The following is an 18,272-nucleotide window of genomic DNA, read 5'->3' on the forward strand; positions in this document are numbered from 1 at the left end:
GATTGAATATTGTTTTACGTCCCTCTCGAGAATATTTCACCCATATGGAGACGTCACCACTGCCGGTGAAAGGCTGCAAAATTTAGGCCTATGCTCGGCGCTTATGGTCATTGAGTAGGGAGGGATCTTTATCGTGCCGCACCTGCTGCAATACGGGATCTCGGTTTTTACGGTCTCATCCGAAGGACCGCCCCATTTAGTCGCCTTTCACAACAAGCGAGGGGGTACTGAGGATCTATTTTAACCCGGATTCCCACGGGATTTTAAGAGGAAGGAGTCAACTTTACAATAACTCATTATATACTGATTATCCGTAACTCACAAATTACAGTGTATATGTATATTCTAATTAATATATTGATAATGCACTGTACAATATTTCACATTTAATGATATGACATGTCAACAACATTAATATTTCACGCTTGTACGAGGCATCCTGTTAATCCTGCAGATTGCAGAGTTGCTAGATAGACTTTTTGAACCAGAACCCTTGCTCCGTGACGGCATATCAGAATTTACTGCTTTCTTGCTCCCTGTGGAGTTTGATACTGGTTGAATTCTTCTGCGGTCATTTTGAAACTGCCACATGTTGGGAAGCCCTCGGGTACAGGTTGCATGTCTGAAATATCGCCCTCCTGGAGAAGGACGGCCATACCTGCGATTTGATGGAGTTCGATGTGGCAGTGCATAAACCAAAAACCTGAAATAAGCACAGCAGAGTGATAACATCCATTCCTGGTCATTTTTACTCACACTGTGTTCTTGAAACCCAAGACCTAGATAGATATGAGTCTTTGTGGAAAATATCAGGAAAACATTTGTGTGGAATTAAGAGAAAGCGCATTGTCCAATTAAAAAAATCCATGGATAGTTTTCTCAAATAAAACATGTACGTGTACATGTGAATTGGTAGCTCAATAGGACTTCATATCTAAACGTTGAATCTGAAAAGAAATAAAATAAAACGGCGTTTCAATCAACAGTTACCTGGATTGTCCGCTTTCAGTCTGAGTACAACGTAGCCATTTCTCGGCACTGCTATCGTGTCCTTCTGTGGTGGATCCTCAAGATTCAGTCCAGGAACATTTCCAAATCTCCAACTTTCATTTCTCCAAGTTGCATCGTTACAACTTTTAGTATTACATAGAATGTCTCTATTTCTGTTCACAAACCTCCCAGAAGTGGCATTGTATGCAGGATATCCAGTCTTTACGACATGAAAATGGTGACCGTGCATATGAACGGGATGTGGCATACCAAAAAATGCATCATCTGTATATAAATAAACATGCGTAAGTGATAATAGTCAATTATTTATTACATTTTCCTTCATACAACGAATATATAAATCTTTAACTTCCCTTTTAAGAGAGAAATACTCCAAATGACTGTTTGCATTGACAAACTCAATAGAAAATAATTATTTATGACCAGCACTATCCATACCCATATTGAGCAGAATCATTTGAACCGTTTTATCTTTTTCCAGATTCACGATATACGTGCATGCACAGTGATCTGTGCAATCCAGCGTATCGCAGTTGACTGTTGTGTTGGCCTGCTTTGGGTAGATCTGCAAAACGTACACGAGAACCATTATCATACAATTCAGAATTGACCCCCCCCCCTCGAATTTCATCACAGTTCAACATGCAACAATTTGTTACATTCGGTATATGGAAGTCATGTTAAATCCTCTAAACCGGACATTCCTCCCCACAGTGATTTGTCATTACAAATGTCTGATGTACGGAGTGTTGATACAGTAGCGTATCAGTATGAATTGTTTACCTGAGGTGGGGATGTGGGTGGAACAAACACCTGGCCGTTTACTGCCGCGGTAAAGGGGATTTTTGCAGTAGCTAGAGTAAATGAACAGTAAATATACATAAAACTGAATGGGATGAATTACACTTTCTGTAATAATGCTCAGTGGCCTGCATCATCAATTCATTTCTTTGTCATACTATTTAAGCGCAAATCTATTTCTCATATGTAGCACTCAAATCAATTCAGTAATCTATTCTTTAAGATATATGATTTTTAAAAAAGATTTTCGCAAATCAAACTATGTCAATTGACACTGCTCAACTTACAAGAGAAATGAAAGTTCAGAAATATTTCTTGAATCTCATCAGCAGACGTGGCGATAGGAACTGGATGGGCCTGCAACTGTTCTGCTGTTGATCGCAGATCGGAGGCGGCAACACACTCAATAGTGTGGCTATCGGGATACTGTCTGCAAATAAGACATATATAAATTATAATGAGCGAATCATTGAATTTCATGAAGATAAAGTAATATAATGGTTAACAGTAATTAGGCGTTAGACAAATAAATAATGATCATGTAGGAAATAAGGTTATTGAGTATCACAATAAAAAAAATCTTATTCGTCATTGTACAGCGAATCGTCGATGTAATGAATTTTGGCAACTAGAATGCATTTACTGAACGCTTCTGGGAGAAAGATGCTTGGAAAACTAATGTGAATCTAATATTCAAGAACCAACAACAACAGAATAACACATTTTGAATATTCTCATGAAGCAAAGTTTATTCAAAAGATTTTACAAAAGAAGAAAAAAAATCTCTTGCTGTGACCTTGAACTCGACATTTAAATATATCGACGTTTTTTCTGTTAAAAAGAATCATTTTCATTTACATATTGATTCGACATATCCCCGTGAACCCGATTCCAGATAGTCCTCCACATCTGCTTCGTACTTAGATATTTTAATGAAAATAAATATTAAAGCAAAATAACAACTTAACATTATGACAAACGGAATGGTTTTAGCTTCTCCGTCGTCAACTTCCCATATTCATTTAGCAATATTCCTTAATCAGCTGCATATGATATTCATGTCGTTCAACTGATTCGATACATAAGAGCTTGTTCTGCGTATGATCAGTTTTTTAAATCAAGGCAGGCTACAAACAAGTTGATGTTACAGGGGATTCAACAGTCTCGTTTAAAGTCAGCATTTGGTAAATAGTATGGTCGTTATAATGATCTAGTTTGCCAATACATAATATCATTGTGTCAAATGCTGGCTGGCGTGTTTCATACCGATTGCTAGGTCGTTGATGACACGCTGATTTTGACTAAGGATAACTCTGTTTACCTAATTGGGGTGTGACCGATCGAAAAAGGATGCTTAATCCTCTTAAATAACTGATCCCACCTCTGATGTGTCCAGGGGTCTGTGTTTGCCCAACTCCCTATTTTGTATTTCTAATAGGAGTTATGAAATATATCACTGTTCGTTATCTTCACCTTGCATATATGTAACAATGCTGCACAGGTAACGTTTGTGGATTGTGTATAGGTAACATATAAACACTTGTTTTTATTCAGGGGTGTGTGTGCTAAGATTTTGTTAGAATTCATTAATAAAGCAATGTATGTTGCATAAGAAGAGTTTTACTCACCCAAAAGGGCAGTTGATAACCCGACAGGGATCTCTGGGTCGGCATTGGTTTCTCCTACTTCTCGGATTAACATCACGGGTGCCGTTATATCTCAAAATAGCGAATCCAGTGTTAGGATTTATAGGCTGAAAAATGAAAAGTTAGATATTTCATTTGAGATCTTGAAATCTACATTAAAAAGATGAACAACTTAACGAGGTAAAACCACCCCTGCATTGTTGGCTGCTTCCAGGGTCTCCATACGTATCCAGTAGTTGTTGATGTCCTCTGAAGCCAACACTATGAAATCCACTCTCTCACCTCCAAACACCATCACCGATTCGGCGCTAGTCATGATTACCTCATTGCCATCCACAGATATCAATTGGATATTATGCTAAATGTAAGAAAAAGTGAGACAAACGAAAGATGAATTGACTATAGACATCCCAAGGGGATGAAGGTGAAGATATATAAAATAAAAATATTTTGTTTAAAGAAGTAATGTTTGAATATGATTAACTAAATCGGTTACCTTGTCTACTGAAACGCGGAAGCCATACAGCATGCTGACGTTGATGACCCTGAACCTGTAATAACCGTACCGGTTAACGGTGAAGGATTCCAGCGGTAGGTCGGGGATGCCCGGCTGCTCCAGGTTATCTTTGTTGAGATAGTGATTACCTAACAGAAAAAAAGCAACAGGTGACGTAAATAATTGATACTATGAATTGTGTATGAATGTTCAATGCAACTACATGGTATTTCTAAAGCTATTATACTGTTGATCACTGTACGTTATCTTCACCTTTCACTGTTATCAAATTGTTTCCCATATAGGGCTCATGGAGGGTGTGACCGGTCGACAGGGGATGCTTATTCCTCCTAGGAACCTGCTCTCACCTAGGGTGTGTCCAGGGGTCCATGTTTGCTCAACTATCTATTTTGTATTGCTTATGGGATTTATGAGATTGATCACTGTTCATTATCTTAACCTTTCATTATCATCACAGTGCCGGATGCATCATTATTGAGTACTCATAGCTTAAAGACTATATTATATATTGACAATGGGCGGAACGTGTTTAAGCTCGATGGGATGTACATTGTATATACATTACATAGTTCTTTTATCTGCTAGAAACATTTGTCGGCGTCGAGTCAAATATTAAACATTAAAAGTGAACAAAGGTGCCACAAAGATTTTTTACTCGCTAGTAAAAGGTGAAAGTGCAAATTTTGAAGAAATTGACTGTGTGAAATTGGACAAAAGGTTAGAATATGTTTACATGGATATGCGTAAAGAGGATGAATTAAATTGGAAAGTGAATTCACTGGACACAATTTCATATCGTGATTTTCAGGAAACTTCGTGTACAGACAGTAACAAATGTTTGAGAGATATTTTATCTGAAGCGAAAAGAATTAGAAAGGGGAATTGGTTCACCGCCCTTTTTATCTCAGACACTGACTTGCAAGCGCTGTATATTAGTATGAACCTTACGTTTATCGTCATTACCATTGAAATTTCAGTTTTCTAAACTGTTTATATACAAACATACTGTTGAAATATTGGTTTTTATTAACAGAATTAAATACAAGTACAGTTGTAAGAAGAACACCATGGCTAATGGCGATAGCGAATTCGGAGTTTTAACGAGAATTTTAAGTAATAGGAAATTATTCTTAGTAAATAGCGTTATAACGAAATTGAGTGGCGATAATGAAAGAGGTAACTCTACATCATTTAACTATCCGATCGAGAATTTTTCTCATATGGAGATGGCACCATTGTCGATGACGGGTTGCAATATTTAGGCATATGCTCGGCTCTTAGGGCCTTTGAGCTGGGAGGGATTTTTATTGTGTCACGCGTATGCGCTCAAGTATATTAATTTACCTACCATACATGTACATGTTAAAAACATCAAATTTGACGATTCCCACGAAGCAACCTTATTTTTCGCATTGAAACCGGACTGTATATTGTTTAACGTCCCTCTCGAGAATCTTTCACTCATATAGAGGCCGTCACCATTGCCAATGAAGGGCTGTAAAATTTAAGCCTATACTAGGCACTTATGACCTTTGAGCAGGGAGGGATATTTATCGTGCCAAACCTACTGTGATACGGGGTCTCGGTTTTTGTGGCCTCATCTGAAAGACCGCCCCATTTACTCGTCTCTTACGTCAAGCAAGGGATACCGAGGACATATTCTAACCCGGATCCCCACGGTTTCAGAATGAAAGGTAAAGATGACTAACAATAATCAATATCATAACTCCATGTGAAAGTAGAATATGAAAGAATTTCTGTTTGCCATTAAGTTGAGTTATTAGTTTGCCTTCAATATCTATTTTCAATAAAATATTTAAGTACGAAGCAGTTGTGGAGGACGCTGTGGTGTCTTGTTAGATTTTATAACTATATAAGATGTTCGTATGATTTTTCGAAATATGAAAATTGAATTCATCTACTTCATTTGATTTCGCGTCGACTACAAGAAAAAACTTAAACTCCCCCAAATGAAACTCATGTGATAATTTTCAATGACGGTAGAGGATTTAATGAAATGTCATGTATTTTTTTGTTTACTGAATAAAGCCATGTGGATATCATCTTACCTCTACCGTTAATAAGAGCTGATTCGAAAGGAAACAAACTCACTGACCCACCAGTCGTATCAGAGGTGATTCGGTAACATTCCGTTTCATTGAATCCTTTAGAATATCTGTTATGAAATATGATACAATAAAAATAGATTTATATGTAGAGGATGTCTTTACATACCTTTTTGTTTAAAAATTCTAAAACACCTACCTGTTCAGACCCCAACCCGTTTCGCTTATGATTTCAATAGAAGAATCCAACTTCCAATCTGCCAGTATCATGACGAAATCACCTGCGACTTCCAGTAAATCACTGCTTGTGCTCTGAAATATTTACATTCTTCAATTTTTTGTCGAAAAGAAGTATACAAGGTTTTCGAAATATCATATTTTCTATAGAAACACAGACTTCATTTCGATTGAAAACTTAGATCATAATATAACTGATGCTAGGGAGTAATTTACTTATGTCGGTTTCCGTTGTACTTCCATAATGCCAATAACCAAGGTATTTATTCCTCGAATAGCTCAACACGAAATTTCATTGCAATCGAATCAAACATGTTTATGATGTTACATCACATAAAGTTAAATTTACATCTAAACATATAACACGAATTCAAAGAATCTATGACTAACCTCTGGATTGTTCGGGTTAGGGAGCACGACAAGTGCCCCTGAGATTCCATCAGTACGCTCTGTACCTAAGTGAGAGTGGTACCAATGTGTTCCTGGTGGATCAGCCAAAAACCTTTCAAGGGATTTATAAAGAAAACAAAGTCACATAATATTGGAATTCTTTTTTTTAAAAGCGCTTACTCACTCTCGTGAATATCAGTAGGACCATGTATTGACTTGCCTATACTGGAATGTCTCACCCGGGTTAATAGGACAGTGTGACACAGTTCCAACTCCGTCCATCCAGGGTGTGTGCCACTGCACCATTCCATGCCAGTGAATAGTAATGCCCTCCATCAGTAAATTGTTCTTGATATTCACAACCACCTAGATCAATTTCCAGTGATCATGGTAAATTCAACTTTGAGTCACGTCGAATTGGTTTAGCGTTTAAGGCATTTATGAATGTTAAAAAGCAAATAATACAGAAAACAGCTACAATACTTGTTAGCTTTGTTTTAATTCACGAAATCTCTTTTTACCTGTTGGCCTTCGTATACTACAACTGAAGGTCCCGGATAATTACCATTGATGCCGTAAATCAACTTATAAGATCCGTCTGCAAAAATGGCTTTATTCGCGTCTATGGGAGATAAATGAAAATATATGCAAGGTATCAGAGTAGTTTATTGTTCGTGTACATTTTAAACACCATTTTCTACATTAAATATCTGCTGTTAACAAAATATTAGACACTCTTTCCTTTATATCTCCATTATACAAACAAACCAGATATTTAGCATAAAACTACTAGAATGAAGGACGATCATTTCTGTAAATGAAAGCAGAATAAAGAATCAAAGAATTTACCTTCATTGATATGAATTGGAACAAACTGATTACAGCCTGTCCGCTTAAAGAGAGAACCATTTCGGACAACAATAGGTTTTCCGGAGCAATTTTCATCGTAATAGATCATTGTCTCGATGTAGTCGATGACCCAATCAAACTCACAGATTTCTTCATCTGGAGGACAGTGCGGTTTCACAGAATGATCAAAACCTAACACAGTTCTAGAAGTAAAGAGAAGTAAAATAGATATTGACAAGAGAGTGAGTAATTTCTCCATATCGAGACAACTTCCTATGATGTGAGATACAGGTGAAACATTCAATTTATATTGTTTGAAAAGCACGTTATTCACGTCAAGGATAAAACTGAATACATGTACTATAATGTAAAACTTAAACGGTACCAGTATTGATGCACCAGGTAAGGTAGACAAAATCTCCCCACTACAAAATATCTAGTATCCATTAAAGGTGGTAATAACATTAGTGTTTGAAATACCATACATTAAACCGTTCATGCACTTGTGAATTTAAGATAATTACAATGAATTTGGAAGTAAAAGTCAGGAACTGCAGCTTTGAAGCCTAAAAAAGTAGAAAGTACACATATCATTATTATTTACATGAGGGTTTGTTGTGATTGGTGTGTATGAAAGAAAGTTTATACTGAATGATGCATCAATGCATCTGCTAAGTACTTAAATATTTGATTGAAAATGGATATTAACGGCAAACTAACAACTCTACTTCATGACAAACGGAATGATTTCAGCTTCTCCATCGTCAACTTCCCATATTCATGTAGCAATTTCCCATTATCACCTGCATATGGTGTGTATATCCCTCAACAGATTAGATACAGAAGAGCTTGTTCTGCTTATGATCAGCTTTTAAATTGAGGCAGGCTACTGACAAACAACTTGATGTTACGCGAGTTTGCACGAGCTACTGACGTATTACATGTAATCATGGAAATTCGCAAGATGTGCATTTTGATTAAATATGCTGAAGTAAAATAACATGAGAATTACCATAAAGATACAGTTGGCATATCACATATAGATCTTGTCATCACTCCGCCCAATGTGTACCGATAGAGTGGTCTAGAGGCAGAGCGTTCGCCCCGCATGCGGAAAGTCGGGGGTTCGAATCCCGGCCGCGATAGACCTAAGTCGTTAAAACAGGTAGTGACAGTTCCATCGCCAAACGCCCGGCATCAAGTGTGAATGTCACGGGTTCTCGGTAATGACCTCAAAAACGGACGGGACGTTACAGTAGGTGTGGCAACCAAAAAATCCTCACTGCTTAATGTCCATAAGCACCTAGCATAGGCCTACATATGAAGCCCTTCCCTGGTCTTGGTGACGTCTCCATATGGGTGACAAATTCTCGAGAGGGACGTTGAAAAGATGCAATCAATAAATCAACCACCCAATGTGAATTAAAAATAGATCTACCCCCACCCATGTTAGGCCGTTCTTGACACAATGATTCTGACTACGTATTACTCCGTTTACCTGATCAAGACGTAAGGCTCTCGGCGGCTGTGACCGGTCGACTGATGATGTATGTCCAGAGGTCTGTGTTTGCCCAACTCTTTATTTTCTTGTCCTTGTGGGAGTTATGAGATCGATCACTGTTCGTTATTTTCACCTTTCATAAATGTGATGTTTCTAAACTAACCTAAATAGAAAAGCAATCTAACACTACAAATAGACTGCAAAGGATGAGAAGAAACAGAACGTCTACATATCAAAACTATCGAATGTAATATGAGAGAAAAGTCTGTTTCTATCGACTATCACGACTGAACTGAACTAAACAGTCTTACAATGGATAGAGTTTAAAACAAAGAATAACTTAACTAATCAGTAATTGTAATCAACATCACGAACAATTCGAAAAGGCCTAGGGACGATTCGTCCCTTCATCATTCTAACTTTCGTCTTTCAAATCATATCATTGTATTGCTTCAGGTTTTTGATTTCCTAAAGAGTGATTCATTCAAATTTAATTTAGTGGTGAATCTAATTCAACGTACGATTTATCTTATCGGGTTGATGGTGGGTGTGACCAGTCGATCCTCCTAGGCACCCGATCCCACCTATGGTGTGTCGAAGAGTCCGTGTTTGCCTGGCCCTTCAGTTATATCTATATTCGTAAAGCTTTTTCGTTTGCCCTGAAGACGGGGCGGGTCGTCCCTCGAACTTATTGAATTGATCATGTCGTTAGTGATATCGATGCTTTTATGATTTGTTTAACGATCTTGTATTCACTATGTGGATCCGACAAATCTAGGATTGTAGTGCTGTTTTGTATCATTCATCAAATGCATAATCTTGACCAGGTTATTGGGAATTCGAGTTGGAATAGGTCCTCAGTATCCTTTGCTTGTCGTAAGAGGTGACTAAAAGGAACGGTCCTTCGGATTAAACCGCAAAAACCAAATCCCCATGTCACAGCAAAAGTGACACGATTAAGATCCCCCACTTTTCAAATGTTATTAGCGTCGAGCATATGTCTACATTTTGCAGCCCTTCACCGGCAATGGTGACATCTCCATATGAATAGCAATTGCTGGAGAGGAATATTAAAGAATATACAATCAATCAATTGATCCGCCTGAATATCTATTTTCCTGTTTGTTTCATAGTTTGTCTCAACTAACCTCCCCTTACACTTCATTTGTTTGCCATTTTTTTCCGTGTATTTGTCTTTGTCGTTTGACTCGTATCTATTGGTTGCCTCGCTTACATTTGATTTATCTAATGCCTAATACAATGTAATTGAACGTATAACTTGTCTTCGTTCGTTTCGGCCTTGGGTGTCGAACATGTGTTTTCATGTTGTTCCATTATTGTATTGTTCCAGATTCGTCCTCCAACACAGTGTTTTCAACGTGTAACTCAGTTTACTTCTTTTTGGCCTTGAGTATCAACCTTGTGTTTGTAAATCGTTCCATTAAATTTAATCTTTTCATGTATTATTGTCTTTTAAAAACAGCAATTCAAGCACAACTCATAATACTTCGTTTCGGCGGTGAGTTCGCAAATCATATTATCATTATTGTATTGTTCCAGATTTTTGTTTTCCTGAACAATGATTCAAGAGGTCAATTGAATTCAACGTACGACTTACCTCATCGGCCTTACAGCGGGTGTAACCGGTCGGCAGGAGATGCTCACTCATCCTAGGCACCTGATCCCATGTTTGGTGCGTCCAGGGTTCCAGGTTCGCTTGGTCCTCCATTTTCATTTATATTAGTATCAACAATTTCATTTGCTCTGAATAAGAGACGGGTCGCCCATAGGGCTTACTGAATTGCTCGTGCCGGTGGTCATATCGGTGTTTTTATGATTTTTAAAAATGATCTTATGCCTACTATGTGGATCCGCGACTTCTAGGTATCGGGTGTTGTTGGATTGTAGTGCTGTTTTGTATCATTATTCATCCACTGCATTATATATATATATATATATATATAATTTTGTTTAATGACCGTGTGTACACTATAGAGAGCCGCCACGTCAAACCCAGGCTTGTTGAGTTGTATATCATGATTAAGAAAACGATGTTAAAAGAAATGCAAAACCCCACGTATTGTTGTTGCATTTTGTGTTCTTATTTTCAACGTTGTTGATAATCTGCGATATCGAGCTATGTTCTTTGATTTGTTTGGTAATAAAACATGATTACATTGCCCTTTTCGATTTTTTGATGCAGAATCGTAAAAATAATATAAAGAGAGAAAACTTATAAAAATGAATACGGGTCTATGCATACACTTATATCGGTGAAGACTGCACAAAGTAACGGTATTTTACATGTACTTAATGCAAGCTAGCATCCAAGTTTTATGGGCTTTTGACTAGGGAGTCTGTTAAATCATTCGTATGCACAGTCAATGCACGACTTTAATAAAGTAAATATATTTAAGATTTAATATATGTATAATAATGGACTGGATTTGTCGAAAAATAATCCCAATTAACCGGGTGTTGCTAAAACGCGGTACGGAAAATGGTACGGGTTATTCTGGGTTCAAGTATTAAATGTCAATTGTTTGCTCCTATACATATTTCATTTTTTACTGCAAGCTGTGAACACAATCTTTGATTAGTTATAATAAGATATCTTTAAAACTACATGTATTGCTATTATTTTGATAAACAAAATGTATCCTTATATACCTTCAGCTATGGTGCTTATTTTCGTGCATATTTTGTGAATTCGCAAACGCATTTCATCCCCATATTAGAACACGCTTTCTAATTTAAATCATACCCGATTAATAATTGAAATGTAAAAATTAATTGATGTTGGTTGGTTGCTCGAGAACCTTTCACTCATATGGTCACGTCACCAATGCCGATGAAGGACTGCAAAATATAGGCCTATGCTCGGTGTTTATGGCAGTTGACCAAGGAGGGATCTTTATCGTGCCACAGCTGCTGTGACACGGGACCTTGGTTTTTGCGGTATCATCTGAAAGACTGCTCCATTTAGTAGCCACTTACGAGAAACAAGAGGTACCGAAGACCTATTCTAAACCCGGGTCCCCATAGGACTGAAAATCAATTGACGATTTTGAAAGAAAAAAAAAAGATTCCCACGACGTATTACGGATGTCGATTGTCATTTTACTGAAATACAACGTCAATTTGATATTGTCATTTGCAATGTTGATTGATTCATTATTTTGCTACCTTCGAGAATTTTTCACTCGTATTGAGACGTCACCAACTGAAAGTGAAGCACCATGAATTTATACCTATACTTAGTGTTCAGGGCCGTAGCAATGAGGGCTCTTTAGCGTGCTATGACCTGACGCGAAACAGGACCTTTGTTTTTAAGGTCATATCCGACAGACCCGTGATTCTCACTTTTAAATGCCGAGTGTTTGGTGAAGGAGCAATCACTACCTATTTTAATACCTTACGTTTGACGCAGAGCGGAGCTCGAACTCACGACCTCCCGGTTACGAAGCGAATGCTCTACCACTGAGGTACCGCTGAGGTACTGAGGTACCGCGACCGGGCATTCTGTGATACATATGCTAGAAGTGGTGTAAATCAAATGTGGATTCTAAAAAAATATGAAGAACATTTAGTAATTTTGAAATCGTAACACCTTTCTAAAAAGTCAACAACATCAAAATGTTTAACTTTTCAACACTTTACACGACCATTCTTCACGATAAATTAAAGACTATACTTCTTGACATCATAGACAGTTGCTTCTTTAACAATAATGGGAAACAGAAATATTCATATCTTATGATCAATCATCCAAAAATTACGTTGTTAAACACCATTCTGATTCCAAACACAAGAACTGTGAAGTTGAAATAAAGAACATGCTGGAGTTCCTCATTGACAATATCTTTGTAGTCTTCGCTGATCAGGTCTTCCAACAATCTGTTGGAATTCCTATGGACACGGAATTGTGCTCTTTTGTTAGCTGACCTGCTTTTACATTCTTATGAAGCTATAATTCATTCAAAACTTCTATGTGAAAAGAAACAATCTCTTGCTGTGGCCTTCAATGCGACATTTAGTTATATCGACGACAATTTATCTATTAACACTAATGATTTTAATTCATATGTCGATTCGATATATCCTTGTGAACTCGAAATAAAAGACACCAGAGAGTCGTCCACTTCTGCTTTATACTTAGATATTTTATTGAAAATAGATATTAACGGCAAACTAACGACCTTTCATCCATGCAGGTAAGAAAAGAGTTAAGTGTTACATGCAGTAAACATAACCAGTTTGAAACTGGCAAATTTACCACGAACATTGCTATTTTATGGATGATTGGATAGGATGATGAAGTTTACAATGGATCGAACACTCTATATCGGGTGAACCTCACTTCTGATGCAAGGTGAAGATAACGAACAGTGATCAATATCATAACTCCTATAAGCAATACAAAATAGATAGTTGGGCAAACACGGACCCCTGGACACACCAGAGGTGGGATCAGGTGCCTAGGAGGAGTAAGCATCCCCTGTTGACCGGTCACACCCGCCGTGAGCCCTATATCCTATCTTCTTATCCTATATGACAAATAAATATCACCAACATAAAGGGATGATAGGTAAATGCATCCCCCACCTTAGTCAAAGTCCGAGTAAAATGCCGACAAATTTATGTTTGAAGAAATAGAAAACTAATGTGATGACTAATCATCAGCGCCCACTAATGTACATATGGTAGGAGTATGTAGTAATCTCAAAAATAATTTTGCTGTCATTTTAATTACTAATTGATCAATGCTAGAATTTACGAAAACAAAATCTGTGAAGAAAAATGCAGAGGCCTTGAAAATAGGAACAATGAATTGAAATTCATTTCAACATATCCTTGTAAACTTCAGGCTTGGATATCAACCAAATCACGAAAATAAAATAAAACGATATAGAGATCGTATTTTGTGTGATGAAAGCGAACTCGTCACACGTTGACGCTGTTGATATATTGTCGACAATGATGTATTACTTGATTTTTTTTTTTTTTTTACAAAATTTTACACCTACGCTTGTAGATGGATAGATAGATATATCTCTATGTGTGTGTGCTTAAATTTTGACGTCCCACCCCGAAAATGAATACATTGAGGGGAGGAAAAGTCGTGATACAGACAGAAGGATGATCCCTGGAAATGGATTCCGTACCTCTATGTTTCCATTGAATCAATTACAGGAAAGGCGGACTTTTTACTTCAGTGAGAGGGAGAGAGGGAGTGCCATATTCTTGACTTATACATAAAAAAAGAATTGAACACCTTATACCACCAGCCCTCGTTCAACAACACTGGAAGAATAAAACATGTTTTTATTTTCCTTTTCATTGTTACACAGTGTATTTCAATCAGTTGTTTCATTTACGTGTATATTAACCAGTACTACGAATAGTAGATTCAATACTATCAATATTTTGTACATGATTACGAGGGTTCTGTTAGAATTAAATTATAAATAAAAATCTTAAATTTAATTTTAAATTTTATCTCCTACCCTTATCTTTTTATCTGCTGTTTTTCAGTGCAAGGTGAAGATAACGAACAGTGATCAATCTCATAACTCCTATAAGCAATACAAAATAGATAGTTGGGCAAACACGGACCCCTGGACACACCAGAGGTGGGATCAGGTGTATTGCGTTTCCCTGTGTCTGTTTTTAGTTATATCGAAGTCTCTTTTTTATGGGTTTGACAGTAGTCCCGTATTTCTAGTTTCAACCAGGTTTCGTAATGAATACCGGTGACAAGTCAAATCTGAGACTTCAAAATTAGTCAGTGACTAAGCCAAATTCACGACATTAGATCTGAGAGTGGACCTCTTTCGGATATGATATTAAAAGCTAAATAACCCTCAAACAATAGCCTTGAACATCTTGCATAAGTCACAAGTTATTGTAATTCTCCTTAAACTGGTAATCATGATATCTCTATACAAGTGCAAAATTCTGGAATGAAATTAGAACATGTTCTGCGTGTGATTAGATCGAGGCAGGTTACTGAAAAATGAGTTGATATTACAGGGGTTTCAACATCGTTGTTTAAAATCAGCATTTATAAATTATTTGCTTGCTATACACAGGCAAAATCGCAACATATACTTGAAAACATACGTTTACCTTGAGTGCTCTATTTACCAATTGCACTTTTGTTGCAATTTTATCAATGTACGGATCACTTTGTTTACCTGATCAACATATAAAGATCACAGCAGATGTGACGATCATTAGGGAATGACTTCTCTCCATACTACGCACCTGCTCCCACCTATGGTGTTTCTAGTACTAGTGGTCCGTGTTTTCTCTGTTCTCAATTTTGCATTCTTTAAATACGATTCATGAGATTGATTGGTGTTCGCTGAATTTACCTTCTTCATACTATTAAACTTTAAGTCAGAAAGGTGCATGGACTGACTTCAACATTTATTGTTAAGGGTTTTAATATCAGAACAGAATTACGTGATAAATCACCACATTTCATATACAGTGGAATAAATATTTGTTACATTATGTTGTAATGTTGTACATACATCTTATTCTTATGAGCTGCACCCCATGTTCATATACAATTATCTATTTTAAGTGAATAAATCATTGTCTTTTCTAAAGTAAACAAGAGATTCGCAAATTTCAAACAGATGTTGAGGTTCACACTTGTCACCCTTTTTCCACGGACACGCCACGTCCTAATGATAGACATAATATTGAACACCTGATGGAAACACTCCAGATCATGATGATAGGTGGGACACTGAACGCCTGATTGAATTAATCCACGTCATAATGGTACGCGGGGCACTGAGCGCCTGATTCAAATACTCCACGTCATAATAATAGGCGGGGCACTGAAAGCCTGATTGAAATATTCCACTTCATAATGATAGACATGACACTGAACGCCTGGTTGAAATACTCCTTGTTATAATGATTCGCGGGAAACCGAACCTCTGATTGAAATAATCCATGTCATGATAATAGACAGGGCACTGAACGCCCGATTGAATAAGTCCACGTCATAATAGTAACATAGCTCAATAAAGTGATTTCCTACACACAAAGAACACCAGAAAAACACTTATAAACAGATATATTCACAAATACACACAAGGGGTTAACAAATACAATGACTACAATGCTGCGCAATTAAATCCCCGTCCGCTTGCCTAGAGTTCGCGGGTAAGAGAGAGAGAAAAACACGTGCAGGCTCAGAGGACTCCGAGCCCGACCAGAAATACCAAAAATCCACCCCCCAAAATCACTACACTCCCCCCTCTTTTGAGGAGGAATGTCCCAATTCCGATAAATTAAACCTGCAACACTGTAGCTTACATTAGATACATACAATCTACAAATAAATGAATGAATTACACCTATGATTTACAGAATGATAAACTTTACTCTATAAAATCATAGCAATTTAGCAGTCCAAAATGTTCACAACACAGAAAGTCACGGTCACACAACGCATCACAGAAAATCCAGTAACAGGAAAGTCACATCACAGAGTCACATACGGTCACAAACTTTCCACATGAAAACGTCACACAACAGGCATCATCTTGGACATCGGACACGGCACATCACACCAGAGGACATCACATATTCCAGGTCAGCAGATCCGGAAACACCACAAGGAAATACACCTGCCCAAGAACGGGCTGGGTTACGGCAGCCTAATCTACCCTTCCCCGCATTTCGGGGTACTGTGTGCACGGAGGAGTTCACACCCCTCACATAACTCATTAACTTTCTTTCGTACCCCCTTGCGATGACCAAACCTGGGTTGCCCCTGGTTCACCGTCAGTTGAACCTGGGATGCATAGCCATCATCCCACGACCAATGGAAACTCGCGAAGCCACGAGCAACAAACACATCCCATTCATTGCTTAGACGTTTATCAGGAGGAAGCCTCTCAGTCAGAGAAGGAACACTGCTATCCCACTAGGCTGAACGGGACAGAGCCACAAATCCCGCATTTGCGGGGTCATCTCCACGAGACGCAACATACCTTCCATCAGACCAACACACAAAGGTACATTTATCAGGTGCCTTGGGGACAGACACCCCCGGGAACTGATAGGCCACTGCTTCAATCATGGCTGGGGCATTGGTAATGATTAGACTGTGCCCCTCAGCAACAGTCTCTAACACTACAACTGAGGCCTGCATGCTTTCACTTTTACATGGAATACCGACACAGCCCTCATCACAAACCTCCGCGCATGCATCGATTCCAACCTGGAATAATCCAGACTCACTAACATGACACTCAACTGCATCCTAGCCCCCAGACTCGTCCTCTGCATCCTAGTACTGGCCATCAACAGAATGCAAAAACCAGAGCCCGTGCCACATCAATTTCCCGCCGTCCAGCACTACTGGTCCAACCATACAAACTCAGCTGATCATGAGCTGAGAGACATGATATACCGACCACACCAGACCGTGCCTCAACCAGACATCCCGACTCGACTGTGGAAGGATCATCATCCACATCGCAGAACACATCAACAGCAATGTCAACATCAAAACCCAGAGAACACTCAGAGCTACCCCGAGAAGTCATAAACTATGACAACCAACACTATCCCCGGTGTTCTCCAGCCCACCACCCTGGTGACTAACACCTGCCTCAGTGTCCTCCGGCCAACCACATAACTTCTCATTTGCGCCTGGCAGCACTCCCGTCTGCGCCGACCCTGTGTCCCTGACGCCTACTTCACTCCGGGCCCTCTGAACAACCACACCCGTCGACAACAAAACACTACTGCCCACCACAGACTCACAACTACTCGGTTTCACTGGCATTCTGACCTCATGACATGCACTGTCGACTACTGACCTTGCTGTAATGGAGCTACCTAATAAGGGTTTACGGAGCACCTGCCCCGACCTATTTTGAGCCCCGACCAACTAACACGCACTGACTAGACAACTTGGGACCATCGTAACATTACCCCCCGCAGTACCCCTGTCACCCAGCGACCCCGTATCCCCTACTTGGGTACCCACCAAGCTTCCCTGCTCGACTGCCTTACCCCCCGGGATGCCCCCGTCACCTATCCATCTCGGACTAATCTGACCAGAATACCAGGTCATCAGAATTACTGCCTAGCCACAAACCAGAAAAATACAAGACAAGGCACAATAATTACATTTAACTATGTAAACTAATAAAATTAACTAAGAAATTCTAACATTTCAAAATGGCTCCCACCTGCGACCACGCGGCCCCCGCAATGAT

At 38.6% G+C, this 18,272-nt stretch overlaps 1 protein-coding gene across 1 annotated transcript; it reads right to left on the reverse strand.

Annotated features, from left to right (window-relative positions):
• Positions 1–233: 233 nt before the first annotated feature.
• On the reverse strand, positions 234–17,836 carry LOC130047473 (uncharacterized). The gene is made up of 17 exons (XM_056142696.1): positions 17,612–17,836; positions 17,037–17,266; positions 16,806–16,937; positions 7,518–7,720; positions 7,190–7,290; positions 6,889–7,034; positions 6,669–6,780; positions 6,241–6,353; positions 6,045–6,151; positions 3,955–4,103; positions 3,649–3,816; positions 3,441–3,565; positions 2,100–2,242; positions 1,795–1,865; positions 1,450–1,576; positions 991–1,275; positions 234–703 (listed from the first exon to the last, which is right to left on the reverse strand). Exons 1-17 carry the CDS (start codon positions 17,834–17,836, stop codon positions 519–521), a joined length of 2,622 nt encoding a protein of 873 aa, XP_055998671.1. The 3' UTR covers positions 234–518.
• Positions 17,837–18,272: the final 436 nt, after the last annotated feature.

This window comes from Ostrea edulis, chromosome 1 (genome assembly GCF_947568905.1).
Source record: "Ostrea edulis chromosome 1, xbOstEdul1.1, whole genome shotgun sequence".
Lineage (NCBI taxonomy): Eukaryota > Metazoa > Mollusca > Bivalvia > Ostreida > Ostreidae > Ostrea > Ostrea edulis.

Bases quoted from the DNA above. Each gene is read 5' to 3' on its own strand.
- LOC130047473 (XM_056142696.1), bottom strand. From the start codon at position 17,836: ATGCCAGTGAAACCGAGTAGTTGTGAGTCTGTGGTGGGCAGTAGTGTT. The intron at 7,291-7,517 runs GTAAATTCTTTG...TATCTCCCATAG, and splicing joins TCCAATTCATATCAATGAAG to ACGCGAATAAAGCCATTTTT. The intron at 6,781-6,888 runs GCAAGTCAATAC...ATCCCTTGAAAG, and splicing joins GGTGAGACATTCCAGTATAG to GTTTTTGGCTGATCCACCAG.